The 18,385-nt window shown below is 37.1% G+C and overlaps 1 protein-coding gene across 3 annotated transcripts in view; it reads left to right on the top strand.

Moving 5' to 3' along the window:
• The first annotated feature begins 11,187 nt into the window (after positions 1–11,187).
• il1rapl1a (interleukin 1 receptor accessory protein-like 1a) overlaps positions 11,188–18,385 on the top strand; it is a 122,800-nt gene continuing 115,602 nt past the window's right edge. For all 3 annotated transcript variants that reach the window (XM_048193742.1, XM_048193741.1, XM_048193744.1), the window contains exons 1-2: positions 11,188–11,434; positions 13,479–13,541. In XM_048193742.1, coding sequence (XP_048049699.1) covers positions 11,418–11,434; positions 13,479–13,541 — 80 coding nt within the window. In that variant the 5' untranslated portion in view covers positions 11,188–11,417. The remainder of the gene's footprint in view (positions 11,435–13,478; positions 13,542–18,385) is intronic.

Below are 18,385 nucleotides of genomic sequence, written 5' to 3'. Positions count from 1 at the left end.
TTGAGATGTCAGCGCCGATCCGGACTGAGTACTTCTTGAGGTCATAAAACGTTGACGTTGAATGTGTATTTTCGTCCGTTGCCATCATCCCATTTTTAGAACAAAAGCCATGATTTCATATCCCAAAATAACAGCGACTGTACACAGGAGGAAACTGTCTTCTGCACACACATCACAAAGCTGCTCAACTGAGGAAATGCAGGTTACAACAAACTGCTTCATCATTATCTCTCTCTCTCTTTTTTTGCTTTCTTCTTGTCTTGAACTCCTTTTTCTCCTCTTCATCTTTCAGTTTCGCTTTCTTTCTGTCTCCTCACTCTCTTAATCCGTCCCTCCCTCTTTCTCTGTCAAGGAGTGGGCTTTGATTAAAATATATCTCTTTTTGTCCCTGAAACCTGACTCGGTGTGCTTGCACTGTACCAGCTCACATCATTATGCGATGAGCACCAAACAAAATCTGTTCCTCTTTGTCTTATTCTCGTCTGTGACTCATTCATTACCATGTGAAAGATCAAACTCGAGCACTATAGCTCTCACAAAGGAGAAGCACGATAAAGCGAGTTTTCCTAGCCATATTTAAACAAACAAACAAACAAGCAAGCGAACGAGCAAACAAACCACCCTATGCTGCAACGCATCACCTCCTCGTTTAACTCTATGGTGTCTTTGATTTGCGCTGCAGGCTGCTCGCAAGTTGCCTTATGAAACGAATAGCTTATCTAGAGCATCTTGAGAAAAAGCTGGAGGAAATATTGTTATTATTTCATTTATTTTTTTAAAAAATGAGTGGAGCCAATGTACCCAGGCAGGCCTTGTCCTCTCCAGATGGATTCTAGGCAGCCTCATCTTCTTCATCCATTATTGATGAGTGGGGCAAAGAGAAATAGGTCAGAAGAGAATGAACTACATTCTCTTTGTTCACTCGGATGTTACATAAATGATTGAGATTTATTGCTTCCACTGTCATACTTAGTCACTGGCCTCTGATCCCCTTACAAGACTGCCCTCAGATGATTGTTTGCAATATTAATATATACACTTCTCTGCTTAGTCTTGTTCCCAGGTGTAAATAAGTCATTCTTTTCATGTAAGTGATAGGCAGAAGTGGAAGAAGATATAGATGCTGAGTTGTGAACTCAATACCGATTGCCCTCTGGTTGATGGCAAAGATGGATGGATTATGCCCCGTGCCAATAGGGCCAGTGTCTTGGGACCTCTGAGGGCCAGAGTGCTCCTACACCTGGGAATAAGGTATTCTGAATGTAAAATTGATATAGACAGATGAAAAGCACTTGAATATGCACCGATGAACAAATGGGTTTATTGTGGTTTTTAAAAATGTATAGCACCCAACATTAGTGTCACTGCAGAAGTTATATTACGTGAATGAGGGTTACAACTGTAATTGCACCTTAATTTCTCAGAATTGATACTTGGAATACTTGATCTTGTTGCTTGGACGATGCATCTCCCAGGTTCGATATTCATTATTTTTTTATTTTACTGCAGGCTAAATAATGCTGTTTTTAAACTTAGGAACTAGCAATGGATATAAAAATATCAACAAATTATCATAAATCAGACTATAAATACAGTATGTGTTCTCCACGGACAACAAAAGTATGACTGTGCTAGGGTTGTGCAAATCTATCTATCTATCTATCTATCTATCTATCTATCTATCTATCTATCTATCTATCTATCTGTCTGTCTGTCTGTCTGTCTGTCTGTCTGTCACATATTCCCTGGCTTTGTGTTTCGTTTGTATTTTTAGTTTGCGATTTACCCTGTTTCTGTTCCTGTGTGTGCCATTTTGTGGTCCTTTTGTAGTTGATTAGTTCTGTGATTTATTCCCAGGTGTGTCTTGTTTGCCTATTACCATTTGTGTATTTAAACCCCAGTGTTTCTTGTGTTCTTTGTCAAGTCTTGTCCTACATGGATGTTATGTTTGGTGCACTCATTCTGTTCCCTGGTTCTCTGTTCTCCGTGTCGGATTTGTTATTACATTTATTCTGTTAATAAACTCACTGCATTTGGATTCAGCTCTCCTTTGTTTTTGAGTTCACCCTACGTAACACTATCTATCTATCTATCTATCTATCTATCTATCTATCTATCTATCTATCTATCTATCTATCTATCTATCGTTCTATCGCTCTATCTCTCATTTTTCTCACTTTCAGTCTTGGATTCAATTTGTGTTCATGGACTCTTAGTTTGTATTTCCTTTTTTTCCTGTCTTTCCTTCCTGTTTCCTGTGTTCTATGGGCCATTCATTCACACAACAATGCATTTTGTGGTCCTGAAAACACAAAGCTTCGAAAAGTGTTTCAAAGTGCAAGTTTTTGAAAATGATACCATTATTGTCTCTGTGTAAACTACAAAAACTTGAATTTATGAAAACAGTGACGTCATGCGTATTATGTGTTCAGTCTATAGGCGCATAGTTTTTCTTTACAAAGTGACATAGCCAACTACTGGCCTGGCATGCATTTTGTTGTTCACCTGTGTTTTGCTGAGTTCATGTTATCCAGTGTATAAATGCCCTCGGGTGTATTCCAGAAAGCAGGGTTAACTTACTATCACATATACCCTGAACTCTCGGTTGATTAACCCAAACCTTGCTTACTCGAGGTATGCTGGTTCCAAAAATGTGTCCGGGAGTAAGTTCAGCCAACCCAGAGTATGTTCCCGGTTAACCGACAAGACATTCTCAACAGATCGACGAATCGATGATTCACCATGGAAACAGACGCTAAGAAAAAGCGCGCCATTCTACTTCATTCTTCTTCTTTTGTTTAATGGTGATTTACATAACCTACTTGGTGCACATCACCACCTATTGGGTGGTTATGCAATCATTTTTTTAATCTTAATATTGTTTGTTTGATGCTAATTATTTAATAAGATATCACATATGTGATATGTATTTTATTATAGAAATTATAGCATAGAAAATGTCCTGTTATAAAGGATAAAAAGCAGATCCATGTGTGAGATGACAATAAAATAAATTCATATATTAGAATTGAATAAACATTTATATATTGTATAATATAACATTGTGTATATAACTGTAACTATATAACAAATTTAGATACATTAATATAACCATATTGATAATATAATATGCATCTGAATTCCTCTTAAGCTAACTAACCCTTGAACATAACCTGCTCCGGAGCAGGTTATGTTCAGAGAGCAAGTTGCTATGGCTACTTACATACCCTAAAAGTTACCTCCGTTTTTGGAACCGAAAGTTGAGGTTATCCGCTTACTTACTCTTAAACATACCCAGTTATGTCACATAACCTGCTTTCTGGAATACCCCCCTCAGTTTCCTCAGTTCAGTGTTCGTATTGTCTTTGCATGTTGTGTGTGAAGCTGTTGCATTTGTTACTCTCCCTTTTTTGATGACCTCCTTTGTTTTATTTTGTTAATAAAGTTAAAGCTGCATGCATCAGGTCCACATCTCCTCTTCCCGGCCTTCATCATCCTCTTCTGTAACAGTTCTATCATTTTGGCCTACAAACCTTCAAACTTCAAGTTTTTTTTTTCTTTTAAAAAAGATTTTGTCAACACAACAAAGTTTGTATTGACAAATTGTTCATTTCTAGTTAAAATTACTGTAATATAAATTTCAATTAATTTTATTTCTACTTCCTTACTTTCAAATTTGAATTGCAATTCTGCATTCTGTTTGTTAATTCACTTCAAATTCATGAATGGTATCTGTCAGACCTACCAGTAATCCAGTTCACCAACCATCTAAACCAGCTTTGTCTATTTAATGGGCTGCTTCAACCAGATAAACCTCAGAATCTGGTTTTATCTGGATTTTTCAGCATGGCACAGACATAATGTAAGGGCTAGACTGTGCTATCAGGGACCATAGAAAGGTATACCTCTTCAACACCGGTCAACAAGACAGCGCACTACAGGTCAACAAAGAGTGTCAGTGTGTGTAATTGTTTGGAGAGCTTCTACATGACTGTGTGTATGAACGTCTATGCCCTGAACCTTTTGGATATCACGCCAATTTTAGTATGTTATTGTCAGTTTGAGAAATGGGTTATTGTTCTGTATTCTGGAACAAAGTGCAATAATTCATTACAGTGCTAATTCTGCTGATGACCTTTCTGCTGCTACGCTCGCCCGTTTACACACGAACACACACGCATTAATCTTCCTCCCTAAATTAACCTTTATTAGAACAGTGTTGGTGTTCAGAGGGCTAAGACATCGATAAATTAATTAGAATAAATGTAATTAGAAGTTGGTGATTATGATTAAAGGTTTGTTAGAAAAGTCTGTCAGAGTGTTTGGTTTTGCGCATTGTGTCGTGAAGCGTGCCTAGAGAATGCTCGCAGCTAGAGAGAAACTAAATGATGACTTGATTTCCTAGAAAACCACTATCACAATGCCATCTCAACCCTAGGCATTTGCTCTTAGGCTAAAAACAAAACTTGTCAAACTAAATTTGAAAAACTGCTGCCGAGTCATTGTTTATAGGCACCTGATCCACACTGCGACAGCAACACTGAATATAGTGTTATAACTCCATTGAAAGAGCATGAGCATTGACTCAGAGGTTAAGCTGCATGCTATAGAGAAAAAACTATAGAAAAACTATTAATATAACAACTGTTATGATTAATTATGATTACTAAAAATAATCATATGGATCTGAGAATAGTTTATTTTTTTAGGATTAATACAACTATTTTTGTAACCAGTGGTAAGTGCAAAGGTTTGAGTTATTCTGCAGTATTAGAATTAAATGTGTATGTTTCTGGCAGAAATGTTATTGTGATAAATGACTGCAAAGTTGTGGCAAGTCCCTGTAGCAAATTCCTCTAATTTTTGGAACCTGTTATCTTTAATATCTTATATATTTTATGCGGTGACAGTACAGAGCTGAATAATCCAACATGAAAACCCACCAATTATTTAAAAATTATTTAAAAAAGCACTACTTTTGCATTTGATATTGATTTGATTTTATAATTATCTTTGACATACATGGACAGCATGCAATGTTTCTATATAGTTAGAAAAAAATTCCAAGAAGCAAATATTTGCCCATCAATAGTTAATTTGCCACTTTGACACGTGTTTTATCACTCCACTCTACATACATTAACCTGAATCTGTTCAGCCCTGATGCACCTGAGCAGCTTTAATCAGGGCAAAGTTCAAAACATATGGTCAGGGTCAAATTCAGGATCGCTGATGTCATGAGTGTTAACCCGTGAGGTTTATTCTGACAGGCATTCTCCTGCTATTTCTGCCCCAGTGATTCATGGGCCATTTAATGCAATCTGTCACACTCCAGCATCGTCCTGAACTCTACACTAGCTGACACTTTAGAGACAGCACTGATAAATGGGGCTGTAGTCTCCTAGGAGGCCGTTTTCAGAGTCATGGCTAATCTTAAAGCAAGCATTGCAATAATTATGTCTAAATGATCCTTGTTTAGTTTAGCCATGAATTATTTGTTTTATCAAAAGACCTTTGATCTTTGAAATCTTATCAAATAAAGTTAAAGGGTTAGTTCACCAAAAAATTAAATTTCTTTCATTAATTTATCACCCTCATGTCGTTCCACACCCGTAAGGTTCATCTTCGGAACACAAATTAAGATATTTTTGATGAAATCCAAAGTTTTATTTATCTCCCATAGAAAGCAACATAATTACTGTCATCAACTGCATACGAGTCTGACAGGGTAGAGAAGAAATTGTTGAATAAAGTCGTTATTTTTGTTTTGTTTTTGTGCACAAAAAGTATTCTCGTTGCTTCATAACATTCATAACATTAAGGTTGAACCACTGTTGTCACGTTGACTATTTTAACAAAGTTTTTAGTACTTTTCTGGACCTTGAATGACTTAATTGCTTTGCTTTCTATTAGGGATAAAAAAAAAAAAACTCTTGGATTTCATCAAAAATATCTTAATTTGTGTTCTGAAGATGAACAAAGGTCTTACGGGTTTGGAACGATACAAAGGGTGAGTGCTTAATGACAGAAATTTCATTTTTGGGTGAACTAACCTTTAAGGGTTTGGTTTTTACCCAATAAACATAAGGAAAGAAAAACCCTGTAATTATTTAATACTTTCACATATCACAAGTGTAAAAAAGGTAGATCAGTGTAAATAGTGATTGATACAGTTTGCGCCAAGCATATATAACAACAAATAGCATCTTGTTTACACGATGGTGAATGGAGTTAGTGAAAATAGCCTTTGTCAACAAGCTTGGTCTTTTCCACTCAGTGTAAAATAGAAACTGTGGTTCCTGAATGATTCTTTATAGAACCTTTCAGCAAAACACCCTCTTGAGTTGTCTGCATAGTCCATGATCCCTTGTGTGCTTTTCTGCAGAGCAATGCACGTGTTTCATATTTTTTTTTATTAAAGTTTTATAATCAAAATGATAATCATCATCATTTTATAATATTTGATTAGTTGGTTGGGGCATCTGGTAGGAGATTTGGGATTTGAATTACTGCTGCTTAAAAGCGAACAGAGCTGATTGTTATTGTATAAACAGAGAGTGAATGAAAACAATTATAGTAATAAAAATAATTGACTCGTGAGTAAATAAAAAAGCAGCAAATAACCATCTGATCATTTGCTTAACACACGCTATGAGTTTGTTGAGATCCGCTCTGTTCTTGTGCGTGACATTTTAATCCTCTTTAAGCTTAAGAGAGCTGTACTCATGCAACTAATGTCTGCTGGATCACACTTTTGGGTTTCAAATACTTAGCAAAGAGAGGGGACTACATTCATGATATGTATATCCCAGAAGGCTTTGCTTTAATGAGGTCTCCGCCCCTTTTTCAGGGTCACAGCCTATGTACTTCAAATTTGTGTTGATATTCATTTTAGCATAGGCTTATATAGGATGTTCTCAGGGATTTAAATGACTGTTTCTGGAGTTAATGTATATGCAAGTGAGCAGCACTGTTCCAGCCCTGCAGTGATGAGGGGAGAGAGAGGTGAGAAGACAGGCACATATTCTGGGATGTAGCAGGGATGTGTTCAGACTCACCGGGGCTTTGGTGCATTATATGAAAGCCAGAGTTAATTTAATTTCTATATTAATCTCAGTGAAAGAAAGTCACCTGCTCTCATATCACCTGTATAAAGATGTTCAAAGGCAAGGGGTCCAGGAGGACACCCACTCATTTCTACAAGAAAAAGGAAGAGCGTGCCCTTCAGCTGAGTTATTTTAGAGTCGTCCACCTGGACTTTCTTTGAGGAACAGGAGAGGACAGATGAGAGAGGGATCAGGCCTCCCAGCGCTGTTTCTGGGACAGTTCCCCTGACCGCAGACGACGGAGAAAAGAATGACATGCGTGATGGAAAAATGAAGGTAGAGGTAAAGGAAAAGCAGCAGGATGGAAGAGCAGTCAACTGTGATGTCTCATGGGGCTGAATCTTTTGCAGGGGATTTGCAAGTGTGGTTTTTGTAAGGACAGAGATTATTGAGATGAAGTTAGATGCCCTTTTCAACATGTCACCCACTGTAATCCTGCGCTGTGCAGCGATAGCACAGTCGCTGCAGACTTTTTTTAAGGACGCTGTGACACTATCAGAATTCTGCAGACACAATGCATCGCTACCCTTTCGCAGGCTGTGTGACATCATAAATCCCTCCCAGCCATGATGTCATCACACACCCTCCACTGACACAGTTACACCACAAGGTTGGTAGTGTGATCAAAATCTATATATGGGAGTATGAGTAATATCACGGTGTAGTAATTTTTGCAGGAAATTCAACATTTGTGTTTAATATAATGTGATAATGCCTTGGAAAATACAGTGAATTAAATATAACAGATCGCCAAACCTATTTAATCTCATTTCAATATTTTTTCTTTTCATTTGGAACATTGGATGGGTCACTAAAGCCGTTGTAAAAATAGCTTTTAATAACCTTATGCTCCAATTTTGTGTGTGAACTTATTAATATTATTAATATTAGCAACTTTTACTTTCTACTTGACTGCATTTTTGAATATGCACTCTTTACTCCAATACATTTGTGAAGAGTAATGCAATTACACATTACCGGTGCATTCCAAACAGGATATATCGCCCCTACGAAGGGCACTTCGGAGTGAAAACAATCATGGCTGCCATACTGAAGGGTCGTTCCAAACCAAAGTGCTCAAAACTGGCCACTTCAAAGGGCCCTTCGGAATGAAGGATTTCGAAGGGCACAACTGATGGACACTTCGGGCCCCCATTATCCTTTGCACAGGGAAGTTGTTTGACGTCACAGAATGGGTACAAGAGGCTTGGAGTTCGATTTTACCTATAAATGTATATATAGTATATATATATATATATATATATATATATATATATATATATATATATATATATATATATATATATATATATATATATATATATATATATATATATTATATGAATTTCTATGTGTATATTTATACGAATTAGATTTGGTACATTATTATGGTCAAAATGACATTGTACTTCAAAAAAAATACTTTACAGCTACTTTTATCAGTCCATTTAAATGTTTCAAATACATAGACACAATAAACATTATATTTAATGTAAAAGACCAGCAATAGCTTATAATGTTACTACAGTAAATTAATGTATATTAATACAAAGAGTACACCAGGGGAAAAAAGACGAAGGCACCTCCTTGATTGTCACGTTAAGATGACGCAGAAGTGCATTAAAAAAATTTTTTTTGACCACAACACCCTTCATCCCTGGGAAACTCTCACTCCGGAGGGTAAACCTTTTGAAGGGATTAGGGCATAGGGATGATCCCTTCCGAATGCAGGGTACATTTTGCATGGCACCTAACTTTTTTTGCAGCAGTTTATTTCTGTTACAAAAAAAGCAATATCACCATCTATAGGGCATTAAAGGTACTATATCTTGTGCGTTTTGCCCATGGTTTTGCCGTTAATTACCCAAACTTGTCAACAAGGCTAAGAATTTTGCAGTAAAATATCCAAAAAATTCACTTGAGTACTCACAACATCCCAAATGTTTTTAACTATTTGTAAATCTTGAGAAAATTGCAATTTTAACCAAGGCTCCGGGACATGTGAGGAGTCGCCTGTCAATTGCGTCATACCCGTGTTACCCTCGGTTTCTGGTTTTATTTTGTAGAAACCATGGAAACACCAAAGACGCTTTAATATTTACATGTTTTAAAGGGTTAGTTCACCCAAAAATGAAAATTATGTCATTAATGACTCACCCTCATGTCGTTCCAAACCTGTAAGACCTCCGTTCATCTTCGGAACACAGTTTAAGATATTTTAGATTTAGTCGGAGAGCTTTCTGTCCCTCCATTGAAAGTGTATGTACGGTAGACTGTCCATGTCCAGAAAGGTAATAAAAACATCATCAAAGTAGTCCATGTGACATCAGTGAGTTAGTTAGAATTTGTTGAAGCATCGAAAATACATTTTGGTCCAAAAATAACAAAAACTACGACTTTATTCAGCATCGTCTTCTCTTCCGGGTCTGTTGTCAATCCGCGTTCACGACTCCGCAGTGGAAACAATGGTTTTGATATATTTATAGACAGAAAACTAATTATTGTTATATAGCTCAACACGTTTAGTCTTATTGTTTAAATCTAATTTTCTTGATTTTTTGCTAGTACCATGCTTTACCATGCCTCAGAGAAAAACACTATTTTGTTAAGTAGCTAACATAGCATAATCAGATGCAGCTTTATTTTTAGTAACAGTAATACAGAATTTTCTCCATCATACAATACGTTTTAAAATTAATTGCATGCCATTTATCAACACAAGCCATGCAGCATTTAATATGATATTCTTAAATCGATCTGTCTTACTGCAGTGTGCAACAAGTGTGTCACAGCAGCCGCCGAGCAAACACACAGAGTAAAGTCATAACATTTTCAACACACTCAAATGTATCTAATATGATAAACAGAGCTGCGTTACCTCATACTCATGACCGGAAAAGCGGAAGCGGCGACTGTGGCATAATAAAAGTTCCACTGCGTGCGGCGCGTGTTGCGCAATCGCTCCAGCGGCCTCGTTCAGCTCCCACAACACTCGGTCCTGCTCTGCTTCATACTATAGTAACGTTAATAATCGCATCCATGAACATGATTTCTTCCCGAGTCCTATCCCAATTCTTTTCCACCAGCCGTTGAGGTGAAGACCACATGTCCCAAGATTCCGCGCTCAAACTTGGCGTCATCAAGCTACGCCTTTGTTTTGAATAGGCCTCTAGCGACCTCTAGCGGACAGAAAATATTACATATTGCACCTCAAACATGAATGTAAGTAAGTGCATTAGCAGATAGTTGCTAATTTTTTTTTCCTATTTTTGAGATGAGGACATGGCTGCAGCCGATGATAAAGCTTTCAGTCCAGTGCAAGTAGGCTTTGACTTTTTTAGACTTTAATTATAGATAGCATTATTTTATTATCCATTATATTGGAGACCTTGGCTTATGTTCTTTTAGAGCACTTGAGCTTAACTGAGACTTGAATGTCTGTAGGCCTAGATGTTTAAGAGGCTGTTGTGTCGATTTATTGATGTGTTCAGTTTTATTCTTGCTCTTCACATAAATCGGCTGTTTCTTGTTTTTCACTGGCATGTCTGTTAATGACTAGGCTAGTGCATCTTTGAGCCTACATTGAGAAAAAATACTTAAGTATTGTTAAAATCAGATAGTCTAAGACTTTTACTTAAGTGGTATTAAAATTTGTGACTTGCAACTTGTAGGCCTAATGGAGTAGTTTTCTCTGTGAGAAATCAATACTTTTACTTAAGTATGGTATCTTTACACCTCTGCCAAAACGGCACATTCTATAGCTAACACTTAAGGTGGCTGAATACAAAGACAGATATATTAAAAGATCAAATTCAGTATAGGCCTACACCTTATAGGCTACTACAAGCATATGAGAGAATATGAACGATTGCACCTTAATAGTTTTATTTATAACAAAAGTTTATTTTTTAATAGTTAAGTGTTCTTTTATAATGGTTTTCTAAATGAAAATGTTTAACGCCAAACGCGTTGCGTTTATATTTTGGGCTCATGTGCTGCTAAGTAATTTCAAATTTCCATTTGACGATTGACGCATTCATACCACCCGCCAGGTGTGTCGCTATTCGTGCTCGGACTGTAGCCTCGAAGCTTTTCTAGACATCACTATTTAGAGGCACAGCACAGCACAAGGGTAAATGAAATTAATACATTTTCACTGTAATAATTATAGGGCATTAATAAAGAAGTCACAGTTCAAAAGCATGTAATATTTAAAATATTTGGAAATAAGCGGCACTGAAGTTCGGCGTCGGCGTCGGCGTCCTCGACACACTTGACTCATCGGCGGCAGATTCACGCCCACACCTCTCAATGGAAATAAACTACGGGTGAGTCTTTTCGACTTTACCATTATCTTTAACCCCTGCTATCTGTTTGTCTGCTCATGAAAACAGTCTGTTCATCTGCGAGAAGCCAGAAATGTTAAAGAAATAAAATATTATTTTAGCGTCGTGTTTTTAGAGTCACAGGCTAACAGAGCGCCCAGCTTTTTATTTATTTTCTGTTCCATATGCTTTCAATACATTTTTTTATCAATAGTTTTTAATTTGACTATCTATTTTATTGTAAAATTTATATTTTATTTATTTAAAGTTATCACAAAAATAATAACTTTATTTAGAGTATTGCTTTAGGTAGCGTTGTGTTACAACCAGTAGCCTACTTTAGATAGTTTTTTGTCAGATGAGTTCGAAAATCAACATTGTTACATATGATTGCAGTCCCTGTGTAAATATAATAATAGCCTAACGTTACCCACACACTTTTTGGGCTATTCCAACAAATTGGTGCCATTTTCTTGTTGTAACTCTTCAAAATTAAACCTCATTTATAAAGTCTTTTTTTCAGCACAGAATATAATAACATTAACTATTTAAAAATGTGTATTGGTCAGTCTTAGGTAACTTTATTTCATTTTTACAAGGTTTCTAAGCAGAAGATGGATGCATTTTTCTCATTCCTGTTAACCAAACTCATGAACCTTTAAAAAAAAAAAAAAAACTCAAGTTTATATATATATATATATATATATATATATATATATATATACACACACACACACCGATCAGACATAATATTATGACCACCTTCCTAATATTGTGTTGGTCCCCCTTTTGCTGGCAAAACAGCCCTGACCTGTTGATGCATGGACTCCATTAGACCCCTGAAGGTGTGCTGTGGTATCCAGCACCAAGATGTTAGCAGCAGATCTTTTAAGTCCTGTAAGTTGTGAGGTGGGGGCTCCATGAATCGGACTTGTTTGTTCAGCACATCCCACAGATACTCGACTGAATTAAAATCTGGGGAATTTGAAGGCCAAGTCAACACCTCAAACTCATTGTTGTGCTCCTCAAACCATTCCTGAACCATTTTTTTGCTTTGTGGCAGGGTGCATTATCCTGCTGAAAGAGGCCACGGCCACCTGGGAATACCATTTCCATGAAAGGGTGTACATGGTCTGCAATAATGCTGGTGGTACGTGTCAAAGTAACATCCACATGGATGGCAGGACCCAAGGTTTCCCAGCAGAACTTTGCCCAAAGCATCACACTGCCTCCGCCGGCTTGCCTTCTTCCCATAGTGCATCCTGGTGCCATGTATTTCCCATGTAAGCGACGCACACGCACCCGGCCATCCACGTGATGTAAAAGAAGACATGATTCACATTCTTCCATTGCTCCGTGTTCCAGTTCTGATGCTCATGTTCCAGTTCTGATGCTCTGATGCGCTTTCGGCGGTGGACAGGGGTCCGCATGGGGTCACCATCACTCTGCGGCTATGCAGCTCCATTCGCAACAAACTGCGATGCGCTGTGTATTCTGACACCTTTCTATCAGAAACAGCATTAACTTCTTGAGCAATTTGAGCTACAGTAGCTCATCTGTTGGATCGGACCACACGGGCCAGCCTTCGCTCCCCACGTGAATCAATGAGCCTTGGCCTCCTATGACCCTGTCGCCGGTTCACCACTGTTCCTTCCTAGGACCACTTTTGATAGATACTGACCACTGCAGACTGGGAACACCCCACAAGAGCCGCAGTTTTGGAGATGCTCTGACCCAGTCGTCTAGCCATCACAATTTGGCCTTTGTCAGACTTGCTCAAATTCTTACGCTTGCCCAGTTTTCCTGCTTCTAACACATCAACTTTGAGGACAAAATGTTCACTTGCTGCCTAATATATCCCACCCACTAACAAGTGCCGTGATGAAGAGATAATCAGTGTTATTCACTTCACCTGTCAGTGGTCATAATGTTACGCCTGATCGGTGTATATACAATGTAATCTATTAAACATTTGGATAAATGATGGACCAAAAAAAAAAGTGGTTTAACTTTATTTTTTAAGTGTGTCTTGCTCCTTCCCCTGCAGCAAGCCATGGGTGGGTGTTTCTGGCTCCTGCATAGTATGGGTTCGCTCCATCTTCTACAAAAGGTAAGAAAGACAAAAAGTTTAACAAAAAGTTTGGTGGATTGGCTGCCTGTAATTATGGTATTCACGTTGTAAAACTGATCCTAAATGTGTATAACTTCAGTAATTTCAACTGTAAAACTTAAAAAAAAAAAATCAGGTGAATAGTATTAGGCCTATATATCAACTAATTCTCACACTATTAAATAAATGCAAGTATGGACACTACTCACTCCTGTTACTAATACTCAGTCCTGTTATTTTTTATATGAGTGCAGGGCCGAAAGTAACACGACTGAGTTTTAAGCACAGAATTTGCAAATACATGACATACTGCTATATGGTATACATGCTAATATCATGAGGACACTGAGCAAATTTTAATGACTTACCAAATATTGAATGTCATCAATTCAGTGGAATGGCTCTTTTAATGTTAAAGTAATGCAACAGTATCTAATGACTAATGAGCTTCTTTTTTATAAAAAGTAACGATGTAACAACTTAATTACTTTTTATAAGGATTAACACGCTAATGCAATCCATTGCTTTTTAAAGTATTGCTCCACAACAATGGCCTCCATTGATAAAACTCTCTCAGATGCTGTGACATCTCAGGGTTTCCATGGTTACGCTGTCACAGCCACATCATTAACTGCCCACTTTCACAACGACAGTAATAACCCTCTGTTATGACCTCAATATAGCTGAACAGGCACAAAATCAGCATCTTTTGATGGTTGGATAACCAAAACACCATCATAATATCATCACCCATCGGACAGGATGACATGGTGTCTTTTTTTATCCCTTAAATAAGCAAGCGACTTCAAACGCATGAAGTGTTGTGCATTTCAAATGGAATATGCTATCATGAACTTACATCAGTGAAGTACATCATCTCTCATCTTGGATGCTGCAGTATGATGTAGATCTTTATGGATAAAGTGTATATATGAGCAAATCTTGATGTATGCGCATTCTTTCTAGTACTTCTTCCTTATTAAGATAGCGTATATGTTTGTGAACTGCATATTGCAGTAAAGAATCTGTCATTTTAACTCCTCACATAATCACATATGTGTAACAATCTAGTACTCACACTCTGAAATAGAAACTGAACCCATTCCATCACTGTGAATCTGACAGCTGTTATTGAGCTGACAGACCGCACTTGTAACTGGGTTATTCACTGGACTTCACAGATGTGATAAATGCATTTTGATCTATTATTTAGTTTGCTGTAACTAGCATTATTTGAATGTTAAATGGGCACTAGCGCACTCTTTGATTGGAGCTATCAAAGCTTCTGGAACAATCTGTGGAAATGAGTTTGAGAGCAACAGCTGATTTGTCACGCCTCTTCTCATGTCCCCCCTCAGTAAATCACGCCAATTAAACCCTCATGTGTCAATTATTGTGTTTAGCTGAAGTTGGTTACTGATGAATTATAGGTATAATTGTGTGGAAGTAACTTCAACTGTTACCTCATTGGCAGAGAAACAACAACAACAACAAAAAAATGCACTTCTGCATAAAAATTCTACATTCTCTCCAATACATTGTTAATGGTTTTATCTGAATATTCCCTTTCTATCCATAATGATCTCATTGCAATATGAAGAAAAAAAATGTATGCAGTTTGAATGTTGCAGTAAACTGGTCTAGCAGTCAGTGAGTGCCTTCATACTTCATGTGGTCTGAAGAAAAAATAAATGTAGAAATTTGGATTTTCTGAGCAAGTTAATTGAAGTTATGTTGAAATATTTTGTATGTAGGCCTGTAACTTTTTAAACTCTGTAGAATCAAAATGGAGAAGTAGCTCCTCTAGCTAAACAGATGCTGGATTGTTAATATTCATACAATGGAAAGATTAACTGTTCTGCACTTTGTAGTAGTACAAGCTATGTTTAAAAATTTATCAAATATTCAAAATGCAGGAAGAGCTTTTTTTTAAGCCTCACTGTTTCGTGCTTACAATGAGCACTATTTTTTTCTCTCAGTACTTTTTTTTTTTTTTAAATGGCACTCTGACAGAATGTTCCAACTAACCAGTTTTATTTATTTATTTTTTTAAAATATTTTCCCATCATGAATGTAAATGTCACGTTAAAGTAAATTCGGCTAGTCATATAACAGCATGCCTCTCATTAAGCTGACCTTTGTCATCAGGTTCTGTATTAAACTCAGTTTGATTCTCTACAGATTCGGCCATTCTAGCAGAAAATTAAATTAACATAAAATCAATTAATACATTAATTAGTCTGGTTTAATCACATCATTCCGAGTCTACTTTGGAGACTAATTATTTATTTCATAATTAATGGAGGGTGATTAATTGTGAGGTTTAGAATGAGTACATGCCTTATGCCGGTCCATTGCAAAAGGTTTATGTAAATATAGGCCAGGTGCTACTGTTTTCCATTTTATTATCATGCTTTCACTTTCAGATCTACGTTAGTGTAGTATGGATAGAGAGTAGTCTATAAATGCCACGTGACCAGGATGTGTGGAACTTGTTAAGTCACTTAATGAGCACTGCTACACAGTTGATGGCTTTTTTACAGGACACTATTACTGGGACAGTCCCTCTAGAGTAACCTGAGAATCTTTAATAAGGACACAATGGTGGATGTTCATAGGAAAGAAGTATTTCTTTAATTTATTTGACATCTCGTTTTCCCTGCATGACAATAAGATTAAATGGAGATCAAATGGATTGTTCAGATTTTTATCCTAAAAAAAAATCTCACATGAGGTCAAATAATGCCTCAGTTTCTACTCCGTTTTGCCAAGACATCAAAATCTGTGATCAAAAGTCAGAGATTTTGATGTGAGTGCAAATATTTCTCATTAAATTCTTCCAAGACCTAGTATCTGGGCTATGATGTAAAAATGAAAATATACTTGAGGCACCATTTTGGGGTTCCTCGGATCACGCTTTTATATTCACAATGAAAGTACCCTTACATTTCCATTTATTCATTGAGCAGAGGCTTTTATTCAAAGCGACTTATATGTGAGGAATACAACATAAGTGAGGCAGAAGTGCTGCGATATTCCGTAACTGTTCAGAGAAGTAGAGCAGAGATGACAGTGAGAAAAGTATATGTTTAAGAGATTTTTTTAAAGTAAGCGCATTAACAGGATTTCAGTCAAGTGCTCACTGAACAGATGTGTCTCTTCTGGAGGTTCCTCAGATGTTCTATAATGTACTCAAGAAAATTCAATATATTGTCTCAGAGCAAATCCGTTATGATGGGGTACTGCCATTTGCAGTCTTTAGGGTTTAGAGTTTTTGGAAGAGGTTATGGATTCTGTTTTGTTTGTAATGGTGCAATCCTTCATTTTTTACAGTATTGCTATTCTTGTTTTTTTTTTTTTATAGCTGTGTGCTCTTACTTTGTCAACATGTTTCATTTTGTGTCTTTATTTCTCCAAAGGACCTGAAGAGACATCTCAGACAAAGTTGATTGTTTTTTTTAGATTTATTATTGGCATTTTTGCCTTTATTATGATAGGACAGTGATTAGACAGGAAGCAAAGTGGGAGAGAGAGAGAGAGGGGGACGAGATCGGAAAAGGACCACGAGCCGGGACTCGAACTCAAACAAAGCGCATTGGCGCTACATGTCGGCGTGCTGCCCATGAGGCCATTGGCGCCGGCAAAGTTGATTGTTAAAGTTGTGATGAAATGGAAATAGTGCCAGACATTTTCTTCCAAATTGTGAAACGGAATATCAAAAAAGAATAAAAAAAATGTAAAAAGGACTCCCTACATCAGTTGTCGATTGGAAGGAGGTCAGAATTCAGGTCTGAATGTGAGCTTGCAGAAAATAGTAAGAAATGGGCAGGGTTTAATCAGATTAAAAGATTTGAGAAGTCATTTCATCAGAAGGTTAATTGAAGGTTGATTAAAAATTGTGTTATCAAAAAAGTGAAAAATATGCACTGATGAACTGTTCACGATAAGTTCAATAACATGCATTTAGAAAATATAATTTTCATTTTAATTCTGACTTTAAATGATACAAACATAAGTCTCACGAGCTGAGGATTGTCAAACGGCAAAGAGCACAATGTATTTTTTATCCGCGTCCAAGTTCATTTAAGTTAAGTAAATGTAATGTGTTTAATGAAGTGATTTTTGAAATTTGGTATAAATACTACTGTATTTTTTTATTCATCTACTTGAAAACCAAGAGATTATTATATATATTTTTTATCTAATTACAGGTCCTAGTTTATGTTAAATATGTGCTAACAGTCTCATACACAGTGTTATATAATTTGCCATGAAATACTGTGGGCAAATGTCCTGTTCTCTGGGCTCAATTCGCTTCTACATCTTAACGAGACTCCCATCAGATGGCTTCTAGCAGTCAGACACCTGCTCTCTGAGTGTGTGTGTGTGTGTGTGTGTGTTAAGGGTGAACTTCTTCCTAATTAGCTGTCATTTGCTCTGTGCCCATATCAGGGGGTCATGTTATCATTGGAGCTGATGTATTCTCTGTAAAACCACACCACTCCTCCAAAGGGTACGTTTGAGGGGGTGGAGGGAGGCGACGTGAACTTGGAGAGTTAATGAGGAATCAGACATAATTTAAATGCAGATGCGTGTCATTAATCTCGGTGTCCTCCCTCACTCTTACGGTGTTTTATTCACTCACACTTTGAGTGTTCTGGAGCTAGCCTGATGTAATTTGGGGATAAAAGAGTATTGCACAATACATGATGCGTTTACGTTGCCTTTCTGACCACCAGGGATCTCTGCTGAAACGCAGTGCATGTAACATTACCACTACTTCCTGTTTAGCTCCTGTGCAAACTTTCTGTCGGTTCTGTTTCTCGTCCAAGCTTGCGAACTTC

The sequence above is a fragment of the Megalobrama amblycephala genome, linkage group LG6, assembly GCF_018812025.1.
Source record: "Megalobrama amblycephala isolate DHTTF-2021 linkage group LG6, ASM1881202v1, whole genome shotgun sequence".
NCBI lineage: Eukaryota > Metazoa > Chordata > Actinopteri > Cypriniformes > Xenocyprididae > Megalobrama > Megalobrama amblycephala.
This window is presented reverse-complemented; position numbering and strand designations above follow the sequence as displayed.